The 18,442-nt window shown below is 49.9% G+C and overlaps 2 protein-coding genes across 2 annotated transcripts; one reads left to right on the top strand and one right to left on the bottom strand.

Moving 5' to 3' along the window:
* Positions 1–4,577: 4,577 nt before the first annotated feature.
* On the top strand, positions 4,578–5,787 carry FSUBG_9042 (krueppel; the record flags this gene model as incomplete). The annotated part of the gene is made up of 4 exons (XM_036687513.1): positions 4,578–4,854; positions 4,914–5,118; positions 5,169–5,611; positions 5,660–5,787. 4 exons carry the CDS (start codon positions 4,578–4,580, stop codon positions 5,785–5,787), a joined length of 1,053 nt encoding a protein of 350 aa, XP_036535455.1.
* An 8,796-nt stretch (positions 5,788–14,583) lies between these two features.
* Positions 14,584–18,216, bottom strand: FSUBG_9041 (uncharacterized protein; the record flags this gene model as incomplete). The annotated part of the gene is made up of 1 exon (XM_036687512.1): positions 14,584–18,216. The coding sequence occupies one exon, from the start codon at positions 18,214–18,216 to the stop codon at positions 14,584–14,586; it is 3,633 nt and encodes a 1,210-aa protein (XP_036535454.1).
* Between the last annotated feature and the right edge of the window lie 226 nt (positions 18,217–18,442).

Genomic DNA, 18,442 nt, shown 5'->3' with positions numbered 1-18,442 from the left:
AAGAATCAAAGCTGAAGCAAAGAAGATATAGTCAGGTGTGCCGTCGGGGTTGCAGTCGTTGGCCGGGAATATTTCGAGGCGGGCTGGGGAATGCTGGTAGATTCTGAGACACACCCCTGCAACGAGGTCAGCGCTGAATGGCTTGGTTGCTCCATTCATGGAACCGTAAACCCATAATTTTCACTCTTGATGCCCCTTCAAATCTTCACAAGCAATGAGCGTTTTCCGAACTCACGACCACCAGCTCGGGCAGTCCGATATCTGCAACCCGAACCAGGACCTGCTTGTCCTCGCGGAAATTTTAGCCTTCTAGAAACACAAGGAAGTTTGGCAAAGTGCAACCTAACAGGCTCACAGCAGCCTAATCGAAGTTGAGCATGTGTGTAACGTGGACGACGTCTGTGTCAGCTCGCCTGCCAGCCCCGTAGTGATCGACAAGTCGTCAATCTCGGGTATCAGAACGAGCTAGATGAACCAGCAGAAAGAAAAACAGGCGTTGTATTGCAAGAGCGCAGGGATCGTGTATCTTAAGGGTTACGTAAAATAATGTAATTTTACAGTCGTGAGTATTGTAAGATTGAAAGCGGTGCACGGGGGTGGGGAGTTGCTTCCTAGAAGCCCATGTTCTAGACACTGATTTCGTGTGCTCAAAGAGCCGGATCGACACCACGAAGACAGCGCTTGTCGGGATAGCGTCGGCATCGTTGACAAGGCGTACATTCGAATGCCGGAGGGTAATGATGATCGCAAGATCTAAGAGATAATCACAATTAAAACCTCGCTGGGGCCCCTTGCGCAAGTTATGTTTCAAACATCCCTTTTCGGCTTGCCCTTTTCCAATTTGGAATAGTTGGTTCCATTAAGTCTTTCCGTCAGAAAATTACCCTCCCTCCTCCCACAGGCTCCCAGCCGCTTGTACCAGGCTCGGCTGGAATCCGTATGTATGAGAGCCAGAGGGCAAGTTCCTACTGACCAATGCGTAGCACCCAGTTATGTACTCAAGGGTTTAATGATCTTGCCACTACTAATCGAGTCCAAAGTCATGAGAATATTCTTCCGGTCGTGAAGTCATCCCCCCTGGGTTATTCAATATAAGGGATTTCTTTCCATAAGAAAAAACGAATATTGCTTTTCCAAGCTCACCGGGGCCCAAACATCAGTACTTGGACCCAATGGATGTGCTCGTGAGAGGGGCAAAAGAGCAGACTGTAGAAAGTGCCAAGGACTTACTAGGAAACGTTAGCAATGTCGACAGCCAAAAGCGAATATTATTCCGTAGCGGTCTGCGATGGCTGGTTCTGACCACTCTCTGGGACCCCCTATCGTTTTCGTCGTTGACCCATCTCAAGCGGCTTCCTTGTGGCCTTTTGCATTTCCCATACTTGGGCATATCAGATTCACGGTTTAACACAGTTTGGTGTTATTTCCGTGGCAGGTCGAATGAAGAGGAGGGTCGCCCTTGTCGATGACTGGCTGTATCTGGGTCTTCATGCGTCGCGGGGCGCCACTCCCATCATTGCTATAGCAAACGGGCGGGCCTATCGCGTGTGTGCTCCGTATACCACTCCGTACTGTATGACAGAGGGCACCAAGCGTAATGGCTGCAAGTGGACTGTAGATATACATCTTGAGTTCACGACGTTGATAAGAGAGGCAGTTGGTTCATGCAGAACAATCTGTAGTCGGCTTGATCCGTTTTGGCTGGATTGTAGCGACTGTATGCTAGAAGATCTGATGGAGAAAGAGAGGTAACATCCCAACTCTAAGACTTCGGAAAAGACAGACCCCCGCATCGATCACTAGGTACCTAGGTACCTTAGGTAGGGAAGTTAACGCGCCTACCTAATAAGGTAGTGTATTTGAATCGCGGAAGGGTTGTTCCTTCATACCAAATCGAGGGTCGGTACTGACCAGGGCAGCACCTTTGGTTTTTTTTCCTCAATCCCGAGGCACACTTTTCCGTTAGTATCTGGAGGCTAGAGAAAAAGGCCAACACTGGCACACAGCGAATCACCCACACATAACTCTAATTGATACATAGTACGGAGTACATAACACGGCACTGAGTTTGATCTCCCCGAAAAGTCATCCTAATAATCAGGAGCCTCCCTCAACATGGGGGCGTCGTCGAACTAGCAGAGGTACCACGATAGTCAAATCTGAGAACAGGCAAAGCCACACGCGCCAAACCGTCAATTCTCAAGCGTTGGATCTAACTAAAGGCCTCTTACCTGCGAAGAACTACAGTAGTCGCAATGGGTGACTGACCGACATCATACCCCATCAAGAAAATTACAAGGCTGCCAGATTCCAACTACACAAAGTCGGTGGCAAAGCGCTTCAACACCAGACAGGCCTGGCAGGAATTGTTTAGTGCCTTGGCCTGATAATTATCCGCGCTCATTATCCGCGCCCATCGGATACTGATGCTGATACTACTACACCAAGATCATAGGCGGCCTTATATGTTGTAATGCTCTGTGGTGCCCCACGAGGGTTGAAGGACGGCGCAACAGGGCAGGTGGAAAAGTACTGTAGGGGACATTTGGAACTCCGTACTAGGGATACAAAGCCGACTTGCAGCATGCAGTTATAGCATCACTGCAACACCACTTTTGGGGGGTCATGGTGGCTCTCCGTGCCCTTTTCCAGTGAGAGTGATGCCGTCCCACCTCGTTTTTGGAGCAGTATGATGACGGCGATGCCAGAGGTTCTCAGGGTCGTCGTTTGTTTGGTCTTGCATGGCCTTGTCAGTGATGGACTGTTTCTGCCCTTGTCAGAGCCCTGTGGCATCTTTCAAGGGTTCACAACGTCAGTCAGTTGCCATCATATGCCAGGCTATCCTAGACCGTTGATGTCAATGCTCCTTTGTCACCCTCCACCGTGCGGTAAGTTATCTTGCATGCCCACGGTTTGGCGGATGAGCAATATCAATGTCAACGTCAAGGCAATGCGATTGCATGGCATGCCTCTGCTAGCCCCTAGCGTCGACCTCAAAGGCTGTTTCAATTCCTTCACCGTCTCGCGTTCCCGGCGTTTCTTGTCTCGTTTGTGAGTTCCACCCACACTTGCTGGAGTTGCTTCCTGACGTACCTTACGTCAGGGCTCTCATGGGTAAACACCCTTCCGCGACAAGGGCGTTTTGTGGCCGACGCCTCCCGTGGAGCTTTTGGCGGCTTTTAGCTCTTGTCAAGTATCTGGTACGTCTTGAGCTCCTCTTTTCACCCTTGGCATTGCTTGTTGACCTGGGATCCCTGGCCATTTCCCATGACCAAGCGCACGACTCGACAACGCCCACTCAAATAAAACCCACTCAACAAGAAGCTCTGCAATCCATTCCCACAACACTAAGACAAGCCTATGCGGATCCCTCGATGCTGCCGTTGAGTGGCTTGAAGGACCCTCGATTCCCACCCGCCGCCCGCGTCGTAACAAGTCACCTACAGGCACGCTTTCATTTGGCTCGCAGACCCTGCATATTATGATCCCGTCCTGTCTGTCGTCCACCTCAATTCCCAGTCCAATACGTACCCAAGGTGTTCCCCTGCCTTGCAATTCATCTCAGACCCTCCACATCAGTGGCGTTCGTGAGTGCTTGGATAGCGGGGGTCCCTTTGCAAACTGCCGTCCGTAGCCTTACCCACCTTCACTTGTCTTCAGCTATGAGCACGCCCCTCTCCATAGACCTCATATGCCACCTTTTGTACCCCGTAATCCTTCTCATCTGCCATCGACACACCCCTTCCGGACAGAAGAATAAGTTAGCTGTGTTTGGTGTTCATTTTGGTAGGATCAGACCTTGAACTGCTACTTGAATAATCAATTCTTTTGATGATCTTGAGTATCCCATCTCCGAATTTATTGATGCTATCATAGCAGGTGTTCATGTATTCCTTTTCTGCTGTCTCATGAATCTACCTCATCTCTGGCCTGGCATTGGTAGATTTGAGGGTTTCTTCCAGGATTTCTGATCCAAACCTCTTGAGAAGTCGCTGATCGTTGCGCCGTCTGGCACCGCGGACGCTACTAATTGGATGCCGTGGACTGTCAAGTCAAGTCAAGTCAAGTCAAGTCGACTTGTGGATTAGAGACTGTCTCCATCATCTTATGCAGCCCACAACCCCCTGGTTTGCTGCTTGACCTGGCTACTTGGTCCTACGACCCTACCTCATCGCACTAACCCTGTCGCCTCAGCCATTGTGAAAGGACGTCGGCCTGCCGATCACTTAGACCAGAGTCGTCACACCTTTTTTTTCTTTCAGAGACGGGGGAACTCCACTCTTCTCCCGCAGCCCAGCCCGTTTCCAGAGGTAGATTGACGCACGTCAATTCGCACCCAGACACTTAAGACTTCGCTGATCCCACCTTGGCCCCGACTCAACTCTCCATATCATCTCCAACCTGGACGGGATCTTCTGTCTCTGATCTGTATCACCGACTTGGCTTTTATTCTAGTTAGGATCCCGCATCTGATCAACAAACCTTTTTCCCCCCCTCTACCACGCTTCTGCCCACCGATCTATGTTGATATTGCACATCAACTACTACACTTCACATCACCACTATCACGTACCAACATGACCATGACGCTCGACACCACTCAGCAGCGGTTTGGGCCTACGTTGAATTTCGACTATTCAGCGCCTGCACAACCGCCTGCATTTTCGAACCCATGGTCCTCGTCTTCACCATCACAGCATCCTCCTGCGGGAAGCAGCCTCTTTGTTGGTAGCCAACCTGCTCTCAACCCAAGCATTATGGCCGGAAAGCCTCCTCAAAGTCGTGCGAGCACTAGCAGCACTTCTTCAATGGCCTCATACGGAGGTGCCATGCCCGTCCCAAACACATCTGCAGGTAAGTTGAAGATGCTAGCAGCGATAACACATGATCAATCAACTAATAAGACCACACAGATCTTCTTAGCATTAACAGAATGCAAACAACATCTGCGGCTTATGGAGATCCCACTTACACTACATCTGCCTCTCCTGTCAACCACCAATTTGCACCTACATCAGCTGCCCCGTATGACACGTTGGGCTACGCACCAGCTCCCGTGCGCCCTCCACCCTTTGGGCTCGCTCCGGTTGATGACCACGCCAGAAGGTACTCTCAGCAGTAAGTATCTTCGATCTGACAGGTCTATTCCTCGCTGACGTTAGGGGCAGTAGCATCCAGGATGAACGGAGGAGCTTTGCAGATGCTCTCGATGCTAGCCATGGCATGCTGGCCATGAGCCAGGAGACGCCTCGACCCATCTATGGCGCACGAAGTGATCGATCCTCTGTTGATTCCTATGGATTCCCTTCTACCCATTCAACTAGCTCTTCTATCTCTTCCAGTGGTAACTTCAGCTCCTACTATGGCGACTCTGTTTCTGATTACTCAACTGCGGGTTCTGATATTGAGTCTGTGTCTTCAAGGACCCTACCCAGACCCCAGGGCCTGATGGGTTCTCAAATCCCGCCTGCCCCTCAGTCCATGATGGGCCAGTTCAGCTCCAAGGTTTCATCCAGTACACAGAAGAAGCATAAATGCAAGGTCTGCGATAAGCGATTTACTCGACCTAGTTCTTTGCAAACCCATATGTACAGCCACACAGGCGAGAAGCGTATGTTCCTTGGATCCAGAAGATGCTCGACCCGCTAACAAGATGCAGCTTTTGCTTGTGAGGTGGAAGGATGTGGCCGGCATTTCTCAGTTGTTTCCAATCTTCGACGCCACCGAAAGGTCCATCGTGGTGATGCCCGCTCTGAGGCTGGCTCTGAAGACCATCACTCGGACTAAGGACGCTCTCCGACGGGCCCAAACCCTTCGATCAAACACTTTCATGACGAGTATAGGACATTAGTAAAAGAGACTGCAACCTGAAGGGAGGCGACCTAACAACAGTCGAAATGAACGTTTGTTTGGCAACAAATCGCATTGTTTTATCACCTGCAAATACTATTACAACACGGCTCGGCGCGGCATAGAGAAATGGGACAGCAAAGAAAGAGAAATCATGGGTGCGGAGACGAGGAGGACAGCAACGGTGTATACAATTCGAGTCTATCGCTTACGGTGCATGGGATTCTTTGCCCTTGACTTCTGGGGTTTACTATTGGTATTTGGGGATGGGAATAGGCGGAATCCTGGGCCGACCTATCGATACCCTTCCACGCGGCGTTTATGGAGTTGACCAAGCTACGGTCCTGTCGTTATTCATGTTTAGGCACGCAATGCCTTGAGCTATACTTCGAAGCGATCGTTTATGCCCTTTATTTTGGGGCACATGTTATTCTCTCGACAATAAGCACTGTGAGCCCAGGGTGTTACTGATATGGCCACAGACGAGCTTTTGGGGGGAGGCTTGTACTACTAGTTTCATGTTTTACGGTCATGATATACCCAGTCCGGACCATGCACAGCCTGATCTGTCGATAATGATGGGTCAGGGGCTCTGCCGGACAAAAGACAGACCAGGGTGTTGGCAAGATATGGGCACGACGACGAAGTTGATGAGAAGAAAGTTGCAGATTATAGAGTGCAAGCAGTTTTATAAGAATTATACTTGAGATTAAACTCGATTATAAGTTGGTAATATGACATGGAGTGCCTTTTTTGAGCGTTGTGTTAACTGACCAGATAAAATTTACAAGATAACACATTTGTTACAGGGCGCAGTCAGGGTCATAGGGAAAAGAGGAGAGCGAACACCTTCCGCGACGATGGGAATCTATGAGAATGCCAAACTCTGGTGGCAATGCAAAGTTTCGGTACAAAACATGACTCGCCAGGAGACAGCAGCCAAAAAGAAAAGCAGTCGTGCTGTGTCAAGCAAGGATCGTAAAGGGGCTCAGCAATAAGCGCGAAGGCGGCTGGGCGGTCTCCCACTCCCCTCCATCAGGTAACGAGATAGCCGCAAGAGGTGACCCTGGCCTGCGTCAAACGAGGCGAGACGGTATTGCCGAGGGAGCTAATGTAGAGAGAGAGAACTGAGAGATGTCAAATTCAACGTCCAAGCTACTTGTTCTATCGATGATAGCGAAGGTGGATGAATTGAGGACAAGCACATGAGACACAGACGCGTAATGCAGCCCCTATTCCTTCTATGTACCTACCAGCGATTGTTGGACGCACGCAAATGAATTTGCAACAACAGGAACAGGAGCAGGAACAGGAGCAGGAACAGGAGAGGAAGGACGAGAACAATTGGTTGTAATATTATCCCTGCACCTGGTCTGTTATTGCCTGTCGATCGTGACCTAGAATAGCAGACACCGGCGTTTCAAGTTGTGTACATCCCTACCGCAAGAGGCATCGTTATTGAGCCGATGGCATTGTCAAGACTGGACAAGCTTTGTGGGGGTGGAAAGGCAGGGAGGGAGTCGACAAAGGTGTTGGTAATTTACTTTGAAAGGTGAGATTGAGATTGGGTTGGCTTGAGAACTGAGGGTCCTTTTGGAGTTTGAGCAAGGGGACGACGTATCCGTACTTAGGGGAGAATATACTAACATACGGTACTGTAGGGGGACCCCCCGGAGAATATGGTCCAAAGGGTTGAGCCTCGGTTCTGACATCCGTGGGTGAGTGGGTGAGATGATGGGCCTTGTATGTATTCAGTTTAGCTTGCGAGAGGTCCTGGATGGTGTTATTAGGTGCTGAACTGATCATTGATGCTGCTGAAGAAGATTTGTTAGAAGTCAACTAGAAGGTTTTCACTAGAGATGAACATTGAAATGAATGGCTCTAGATACGACGTTGCGCAAGCAAAAATGCAATAGATTGACTAGAAACTGGTTCTGTATCTGTTTTCAATCTATCATCAGTCAGTCAGTTCAAAGACTAGGTAGGTACCTAAGGTACCTACTAGTTAGGTACCTACTTACCTATTGTCATTCATCTCTTAGTAGACTTAGCTTACTGCTCATGGGGTTCAGTGGAGTCAACAAGGGAATTCCCCCATCTCCCATTTGTCAGGGTCGATAGTTCCCTTTTTTTCCCCTTCTTTGCGCTCAGATTCCGCATTCCCATCTCAATCTCATTCCCCAATTAAATCCTTGTCTTTAACAGCTGGCTCCCCATTTGTTAAACGCGTTACACCCTGCTTGTTGGTTGAAAACCGATCTGATTGCAAGCCACAAAACTGGGATGCTGGGCAGCGGAAGAGAGATCTAGGTTTCAGCTCATGTCATGTCACCAAAGAAAGTTGCATTGCAATTGAAGATGATCGGTCGTTGATGGCACATATGAGTATAGCACTATGTTCTGCGTAGCCAACAGCTCGACAATTACTACACATGGGCAAGACTGATATGTAGTGTCATGGAATTCCTAACAGCCGACCGAGGCGCCCTGTTACAGAGGCGATGCATGTGGGAGACTCTTCCTCCACTCCTCCACTTGCGGTACGCTGGTTCGGATTACTCGATCAGTTCGATAATAAGGTATCCGTCAACTCACTCATCCATGCCCAGCGTCCATGGTGGGCAATTTACCCTCTGTGGCAAAAAGGACGCGCGCGACATGGCCAAAGCATGTATGCCGTTCTTTAACTGCAGTGTTCACTGCGACAGTGGAGGCTCGCAGCCGAAATAGACGAAGTGGTTCTCGTGGTATAGGCCCGGGTATGGTATGTACTGTACTGTAATAGCTGCTGTGCCATGTCGCGGCTTTGGTGGTATGACATATGACGTCTCTCACGGCTGAGATGTGAGCGCCCGAGTCGCGGAACCCAAGAGATCCGGCGCCGTATGACGGATTCACCTCCACGGCATGGGATGGGACTGGCCGATATGTGAGACACAGGTTCACAACGGCGCTCCGAGGCGGTGCAAACGACCTTCTTTGGGGTTGGGGCAGGTTGAGAGACTGCATGACCGTGATCAAGGACCCTTGAGGTGAAATCTTGGTGCCATGTTCCTCAACTTAGAATAGCAGAAATAGGTATGTACAAAGCTTAGTATACATACTTGGGGAATTAGAGGATAGTATCGTCAAAGTAGTTTTATCGCCCCATTTTAGCTCCTAAACTCGACCCTGAAGCCGTTGACAAAATGGCTGCCCTGCTGATCCATCGCCTCCTTTCGACCCCAGCTTTTGCCTCACACAAAGTGCGTGATGTCGTCGTCGTCGTACAGTACTTGGTTAATTTCACGTTCACGATGCCACTGCTCTACGGACCTCTCATTATGCATCATTCGTAAAACGAAGGAAAAGGGACCTCGGATTGATTAGAAGGATTCCGAAACAGCGATAATGACGGCGGTCGTGGGTCGAGCAATGACGTCGACGGAGAAATTAGAGTCGTCGTCCGCGTTTGAGATTATGCCACGGACTCTGGCCTCTGCGTAAAGAAGCGCCGGTGATGGGATCTTCAGGGTCCTTCTTATTAGGGGGCTAGTACCAATTCAGCTTGGGGTTATGGATGGATTGGAGAGAGTCAGGGTAAAAAGTCAGAAGCGACAGCAATGGCAATAGGTGGCAGTAACAATACTGTAGCGACAGCAGGGGCGGTGACATTTCTTCTCGGTGTGTTTCCTGGGCCGTGACGTGGACGGAGTACGGAGCATGTAACCGAATCAAATCAATCAATCAATCAATCAGTTACGTTGTACGGAGTACAGAGTTGGGCTTGTATGTATACAGACAGACACAGCTGAGAAAAGAGAGGGTCGGCCGGTCACTGTTGGAAGATTAACGGGGCGTGGAGAGATGGATTGAGCGACTTATTAGACGAGAAACTTGTTTTGCCCTCTCCTTTGCCTGCTCGTTCCCATCTTGCATATAATCAATAGATGTACATTCGTGTGAGGAGGGAGAATGAATGGTTGGGTTGGGCTTGCTTCTGCATGATGAAATAAATGCCCAATTGTTTACGGAACATGGAACTATACCATATTGAACCATCTGATATCGTCCTGCGTTCGTAAGTCGGCAGTGGCAGATACAGTAGAGTTACATTAGGTAGTTTCTTTTACAATTGTAGCTACTACTCTTTACGTACAGTAACGCTGAACAAAAGTACTAAGTTAGGCATCTAACTAGAAGTTCACTCGTATCTACACTTCGTGTGCAGCCCACAATTCAGACTCCTACTGTGTTATGCTAGGTACCTACTAGGCATTGAATGAAGCCTCTGTACGGATAGAAAAGAAGAAGGGGAAGGAAAAAAAAACGTTGAAAAGTAATGGGGGCCGTGACGTCAGAGGCTGCGGTAGGGTCCCCGGCTCCGTTGCTGCAAAGACCCGGCCGAGCTCCACCCGCTAAACGTCATCGATGAGCTTGTTCATTCGCTGCCGCAGATGGCCGAACAGGGACAAGCGCTGTGTACCCACTTTCTTCCCTTTTGACTTTTGCATGTGGGAAGAGTGAAGGTGGGGGCGTCTTCGGGGCGTGAGTGTAGAAGACTTGTCCAAGATACATGACAGGGGGTCACTAACGGGTTTAAGTTATTTGCGTTTAGTCTCTGATTGATGCCGGGACATGGGGGGATTTGACTGAAGCCGGGCTAGTCAGCCTACGCTATGCTTTGAGCTAGGGTACAGTAACCAGTCTGTCTGTCTGCCAGAACCAGAGCAGATAGAGGGCGGGCAGAGAATATCAGAAGCCGGATGTGGTTCTATGTATCCGTAAGTAATTATGTCTAGGGACAAACATCGAATGATTGACGCTGGTCTCATCTGATAGGGATAAGTTATCACAAGCAACTTACCACACCCAAGGCAGCTAGGAGTTCTAGGAGTCTCTTTTTCGTATCACTCATATCATCACGCATTACACACCCGTAACTAATACTCTACTCTACTCTACTCTACTCTACTCTACTCTACTCTACTCTACTCTATATTATATATATACCACTCTGTAATGCCACTATATCACTACTTTTCGTAATTACCTGTCGGACTGGGTCCAGTAGTACCGTAGTATAGTATGTGCTAAATGTAGCGTGAGCCACCCATCACCAGAACACACTCTCACAGCCTTGTCGAGTAGCTAGTAACGTGCTGTCGTCGTGTAAGTGGGCACACAACTAAAACGAGGCCTATGGGGATGTTAACTCAAGTCAACTACAGTACAGTACAGCCAACCAAGCCTCCCCCTTCTTGAAACCATGCCAGTCAGCCCATCTGTCAATGGCAGACCCTCTGACCCTTCATCCTCGTTTTGCCACTCCAGGAACATTCATGAATCGAAAGGGGAGAAAGCCCAAGCTTGTTCTCCCATGCACACTGTAATACTGTATACAGTCTCAGCCTTGGTCACCCAAAGTGGAAACAACACCAACCGGTCTATCGACGGATGCTTACATACCCGCATTCCCTCCAAACGCTAACGATACCTTGGAGCGCTAGGTTCCTCGACTTTTCAAGCTAGCAAGCCTCGCGAGAGACACAAGGAGCAACAAGGTTAGAGTGAGACACGAAACGAAACAAAAGAAAGCCTGCCTGCCTGCCAGTTCTTCCCTATCTCCTAGATTGGCTCCCCTCGTACTCCGTACATGCTAGGCAACTAGCTGTTTTACCTTGGAACCGCAGACACTAAATGCAACTTAGCTATTGATTCTCTAATTCTCTACCTGCTAAGACTGCTCCTTGGCTTCCACTGAGGCCCAAGCTTTGCTTTTTTCAGCATTGACTTCTTCCGTGGCTTGCATTCGAGATGGTGTCCTTGCGCTGGCTCCCATTGCCATTTCTACCATTCGGCTCCTCTGGCGGTGGATTCTGACGTCCTCTGAGATATAGGCTATTCTCAATCCAGCGCACCGCAATTCAGTCTCCTCCCCATTCCCATGATGGCATTGCTGAGAATGCCATCCTCGTTTTTCGATTACCTCCTTTATACGTATGACTTGACTCAAACAGAGAAGACGGCATGTTGTTCCAATCACCATATCAGACATTCAGGTGCTCAATTGACTATACACCTCCTTTCATCCGAGCAATCACACTAATCGATTAAAAACCCCTACATAGGTAAGAAGAATTTGTGAGCCTCTAACAACCCCTGGAAGATCCTCTCTGGCCCACCCCGCTTTCTCCGTGCATCCCCAACTCTCTTCTGATATATGTATCAAATCCTCCGTCACCTGACCCTCCTGTGGCTCCTCCTCGCTGACTAAATTAATCACCACCCACTGTCCTTCTCCCCATCTCGATTCACTTTGACTATCCCGGCCTCTATCAGTAACGCTCATTTGTCGTCGGCTTTTGTTGCCTTGTCTCTTAGCAGACCCATCTCCACATACGCTGCTCTTCTTCGAGGATAAGCAATTGGGCGGGGTTTACGGCGTAGGGGCCTTTCAGTTGGTTGCTCTCCCGTCCCAGCGCCCAACCGATGTGACGTGTGAATACAGTACATACAGACTAGCTACAGTTCTGCCTTGGCTTTGACAATCACAGCTAGAAATTGCCAAAAGTGTAAGATATTGTGCCAAATCCGTTCATTCTACGCCTTGGCTTGTCCAAACCTCAGCCTTCCCGGGGAGATCTGCACATCTTTGATCTAATCATCAAATAAGCAACTCTTGCGGCCGCACATCAAAACCACTTGAGAGTTAAGTATAAGCGCGGACTAAGGTGCAGGATCATAGCCAATGTCTTAACAGAAGCAAGTCCCAAAGCAAAAAAGTTAACGGCGTCTAAGCTCGATTGTAGGTGAGGGACAGCCTTCTAACTTGGTTCAGCTGGCCTTGAGACCTAGACTACTGTTTGTTCTGTCCTCACTACATAGTGTTAGGGCGACACAAAGTCCTGAATTTGACCTAACTATCCCCCAAACCCTCCTCCTCACAGCAGCTCAGATGCGGGTTGGATTGGTTCACAAGAGATAGCTTCAATTATGGATGCTATGAAATCATCGTGGACAGAAGTGTTGTTCTTACATCCCGATCACCCTTGGCAAGTGTCTGAGGACCGGTGGCTGGCTTCCGAAGGCTACAAGACCACTTCGATGACCTTGGCAGACATCAGCAACGATAACATCGTGCATGATGCCAGCCGGTCTGCCAGTGGAGGTGAATAAGTTGGCCTGTGAATGGATCCCGTTCCATCTCTTGGACAACAGCCCCCAAATGCGAGAACCAAGAGCTTGAGACAAAACCCATATCCCATGTTCCTCACTCTATCACAAACAAATATACATTTTCATCTTGTTACTTCTGACGTCTTTTGCAAGCCTTGCATACACAACCATGCATCAGGGTGCATGCTAAAGACAATGCTAACACGCGGAGCACGGCACATGAATCACAACAAAACATCATGATGAGAATTCCATCTTGAGCCTTGTACTGAAGCACGCACACTAAGTGTCTCCACCACAAGATCCAGCAAATGCCCACGTGCAATAACAAATATGATAGACACGCCTTTACTCTGTATGGTAAAAGAGAGACGTACGTGGGCTTCAGCCAGATTCCCCCCTCCGCACATAGCCACTCAGAGGCACAAGGAGATACTTAGTGAGTGTCGATCACACCGTGCCTCCCCCCTCCACATCAAACTTGCGCGCGTTCCTTACTGGTATTGTCGACTGAATGTTCAACCGCCTTTGGCTTGTATTCAGAACCAAGGAAATGTCGAGGGAACAACTCCGTGACACGATCCAAAGGTTGGCCGGCACGGGCCCCTTCTCCTTCCCCTCTCCCCTGACTCAAGGCCAAGACGACAGGACGATAGGGAGATCCCTATGGGTTGAACTCTGCATCTGCCGGAGTCTTGCTCAAAAGTTCCTCTTGAAGTGTGGATGAGCCGCGGGTCCGGGCGTTGACTACCGAAGAAGTGCAAATGGTTCCATCCGTGCATGATGGCCTATCAGTTCGATGATACATCCTCTGTCTGCTCTGTTGAAGTCATCACATGTACGGTGTAGGTACAGACAAAGTCGTTGGTATGGATAGCCAACCCAAGCCAGCCTTCCAAGGCTTTGGGGATCTTTCAGGTCCAAGCGTCCGGCTGAGATTCATGGCGACCTGAAAGGTAACATGCTCAATTCGCCAATGTTACTTTCGGCTGCTGAGTTATGGAGAATCCTTTGGTGAGATAACTGTCAATAAATCGCCGCCAGGCTAATGCCTAGCTAAACTGCTGCCTTGGGATGATCGTCGCTCTTCTTAATGAGGTGAAACCACCAGCTCGGTTGAAGGACCCCAAAACTCTGCTTCATCCCTGTAGCTGTAACGAACATGCGAAGTCGGAGGCTCCGCTGTGAGGTGAGGTGAGATGAGAATTGAAATGAGTGCTACACCAGTCTTGGCAAATCATCCGTTCATTGACCCAGCAAGCGGTCAACACTCAGATCATTGTTAGGTAAAAGGGGTTGGGAAGCAAGTCGACATCGTTCACATGGTTATGAGACAGGAGATTAGCACTCGGTGCAATACCACCAGACATTTGAAACATTGAAGCCGTTTTTATTATCTATCAGAACGCCCTGACGCATGCAATGACCCCCTTTCAACGTACAGCATTCCGAATTACTAGCCTCCCTAAATCCATCCATACTTAAGGCAAGAAAAGAAAAGTCCTTGGGATAGACCCCTGCTATCACCAATCGAAGTATCCTCGTGAAGCCAATCTTGCCTGCCTATACAAATTCTTACAGCACAATCGCCAGCTCCGGTCTATCCATCTTGTCTTCATCAAGATTTGGGTAATATGGCACCATCGCGTCAGCCCCCTGAACGTATGCATCGTTGTACAAGCGCCAGTATGGGGTTCTGACCTTTCTTGCCGGATGGAACAGGCCCGCCCAAACATAGTTGAGCACCAGGCCTGGCCCGACTGCCATTCGAATGGCCTCAATGGCCTCCACGATACGATCGATGACATGTGGGCTAGTCTCGAACAGATTTGGGTACAGAAGGTTGAGGAGATGCACCATAGCGTCCTCGCATCCAAGACCAACGACGCCTAAAGCAATATGCTTGACGACAGAAGCTGCTGTTTGACGGTGGACCTGATCACGGTCGATGAGAGCGTCTTCCAGTAAGGGAGTCACTGCGTAAACGTAGTCCTTTGCCATCTCGCCAATATACTCGAAAAGGAAGGAAAGTGACTTGAGCACACCATTCTGCACATTGAGCTCTGGGACACGGTATTCGTTCATGAGAGCAGGAAGAACTGTAAAGGGAGCGCAAGTTTCGGCCACGATACCAATGGCAACAGCCGTGTTAACACGGGACTGGCGCTCCTGCACTCGAAGATTGTTCAACAGAGTTGCCAACACATCCTGAGGACCAATAGCTTTAGCAATGAAACCGAACGTATTGTTCGCAGCTCGTCGAATGCCCTTCTTGTGAGCCTTGAGCATATCGAGCAGCTCAAAGCAGATTCGCATCCATTCTCGGGCATTGACGCTCTCTGGTCCCCGATCCGCAATACGGCCGACAAGGTCAATCGTATTCTCCTGAACCTTTTCGTGACGGTTTCGCAGGATAGGGGTCAGTCGTGGGAGCAGCTCCTTGATGGGCGGTTGCATCTGCGCAATACCAACAACTGTAACAATAGACCGCAAAGCACCCAAGATAGATCCGAGAACTTCTGGATACTCTTCGCCCAGATACTCGTAGAGCACAACACCAAGCTTACCCATGAGGGCGTCCTCACCACACTGCTTCATAACCATAGCAATTCGAGAGATCAGATCTGCGGCCTGTTGTCGAACCGTTGCCGACTTGTTGTTGAGTCGCCATAGGATAGTACTGACGATTTGAGGAATGTAAGGCTTGCAGCGGGCTCCCAGGGCATTGACAACAGAACCAAAGCCGTTAAGCATAATGATGTCTTCGACGCTCTGCTCCTGGAACGCATGAAGGATACCGTCAACAAGCCGCTCTTCTAGGCGCTCGCCAATATCTGCTGCGCCCAAACTTGCAACGATCTTCTCCACCGTTTCGACAGTCATTTTTCGGTATGGTTCGCTCTCGTCTTTGAGGTTGTTGACGATCCTCTCCACGATTTCGCTGACTCCAACCTTTTGGCCAATGTCAACAGTTGTTTCCACCACTTGTCGATAGTTTCGCTTATCCAAGGCCATCCTTCGTACCCAGAAACTCTTGAAAAACTCGTCCAAAACATGTTCCTTAAGGTATCCTGCAGTAACACCGTCTGTCCCAGCGCACTGAGAGACAACCTTGAGAACTACCTTCTTCATTTCTTCATCGGGTGACGAGAATTCGCGAAGCAGGATCTCCATGATTTGGCTGGTATAGTAGTTGGCATACTCCTCGTCCATCAGGGGAATGATGTAACCAACAGCCTTGAGGAAACCTGCAAGACCTTTACCTCGCTGCTTGCGGGCACCCGTCCATAAAGGGTTAAGGATGTCATCGAAGCTCTCGATACCATAAGGGTTAGAGGCCTCAGCTAATGCGGCAATGGCCAGACTGGTGACTGTCCTGACCTTTGTTTGTTCATCGTTGAGGTTAGGCCCAATACACTCAACAAGACCCTTGAGGTGAGGAAGCACGGCACAGCCCATTAGAATAGGGATTTGCTGAACAATCTTCACACCCGTGTGGCGGGCTTGCCATGACTTCTTGCTTCTACAGACAGCCCTGAGGAAGGGTAGCAAAGCAGGGATGCCAAGGGCTGACGCTACCACGGCAAAGGCTCGTGCTGTTGTGTTCCGGACGTACTCATCGACGTGGTCAATATCAGGTCGCATAGTGCTGATCATGGTAGCAAGACCAGCAGCCTTGCTCAGATTAGAAATGATTTCGCGCCCCTCCACTCTCGCGTAGTAGTCTTGGTCGATGAGCAATGGCTCGATAACGACCAGGATCTTGTGGACGTAGGGGCGCACAAGGTCGTCGAGCTTGTAGAGAATTCGGTCAATAACTTTCACCAGCAAATGGCGCTCTTGGTCCTCCAACGTCTTCTCCATGAGTAGGGGTAGGATTTGGTCAAACAGGGGACCAGCTCCGAATTGCCTGGCATTATCGGTAATCTGGCGAAGAGCGGTCTTTCTCATTGGCGGAGTACCGTTCTTGATCTTCAACAGAAGCCTCATGATCTTCCTCTCCTTCAGCTCTTCAACCGTTAGAGCATTCTCGTCAGAACCATCAGTGAGCTTTCCGAAATACGCCATGTCTTCGGCCTTGAAGAACTGTAGGTCGCCTACCCCGGGAATCTCAGCAGGCATTGGCTTTCCGCTGAAGCGTACTTGTTCAGGATCTTGCATCATGAAGCCTGATTGGGGAGCAGGGGTAGCCATAAGCTTGTGTGCTGGAGCACGGACAGGTTCGTAGCCAGGGGGGGGCTCAAGAATCTTGTAACCCTCGCTTTCGCCAGGTAGGAGGAGGTCGAGTTCTTCGTCGCTGAGAGGCATGTTTCGACCAATGTCGGTACCAAAAGTTGTTGGCAGAGTGGGTGCGGATGACGGGTGCGCAGGAGTAACTAGCCCTGTGTTGCCCATAGGGGTAGCAGAAGGGGCCTGATCCCATCGCGAACGCTTCTTAGAAACCTCTGCTCCAGGCGCAGGAGCTTGATCCCATCGTGAACGCTTGGGCTTCGCTGCTTCGCCGGCCTCGGCGGTATCATCCTCGGCGGGTGCTGATGACACATCCCATCGCTTCTTGCGCTTCCGAGCGGTCGAAGAAGCCTCGGTAGCTTCATCCTCGACATGGCTATCTGTTAGCATGGGTTGTGCATCGCCATCATCGCCAGTCTTGCCCTCCTGCTTCGCTTTGATGGCTTGCAAAACGCGCTGCTCCTCCCTTTCTAGTTCACGAGCCTCCATAATCTCGCGGTAACTGGTGCCGTTCTCAGAAACGCCAGCCTGGTGGTCCTCGGCAAAGGGATCGGCGCGTGTGGGAGTGAGGGCGCGATTGAATCGACGCTTTTGATAATCTGTCTCACGATCGACAATTCGACCACTCTTCTCGCCTTTCCCAGCAAGGATATCATCTTCCTCCACGCCACCTCCACGAGCGAACTCATCAATTGTCTCTCGCGATGCGGTATACTGGCCAACTAACCGTCGCGTGTCGTCAACGTCGCCCATATCTTCATCTTCATCACCCATCGGTAGCGAGGTGTGATAACCGGAGAATCTATCACCTCCATCACGATCGTAGAGGGTACCGTCGGCGCTGTCGGTCAACTTCTGCTTAGTATCGTCGACTCGCTGATTTGCTGCATCAAAGGTTCGCGAACCCTTGTTACCAGCAGAGGCAGCATTTCGCTCCTGCTGGAGCTTCTTGATGGTCTCGAAATCCGCGTCAGACATTTTGGATTATGGCATTCGCAGCTTCATCCCGGTTCGAGAGGACAAGGGGCGCTCGAGGCGTTATCGTTGCGCATGGAGAGTTGAAAGTAGATGATGAGTGGTCGCAAAATTACACTCCTTGGCGAAGCTTTCCTAGGTTGGGGGGCGATCTTCTTCACCCGAGTTTTAGCCGCTTTAGATTCATGCATGTGCCCGCTTACTGGAAGAGGCAAATTGTCAACAATGC

The sequence above is a fragment of the Fusarium subglutinans genome, assembly GCF_013396075.1.
Source record: "Fusarium subglutinans strain NRRL 66333 chromosome Unknown NRRL66333_c0000132, whole genome shotgun sequence".
NCBI classification, from domain to species: Eukaryota; Fungi; Ascomycota; class Sordariomycetes; order Hypocreales; family Nectriaceae; genus Fusarium; species Fusarium subglutinans.
This window is presented reverse-complemented; position numbering and strand designations above follow the sequence as displayed.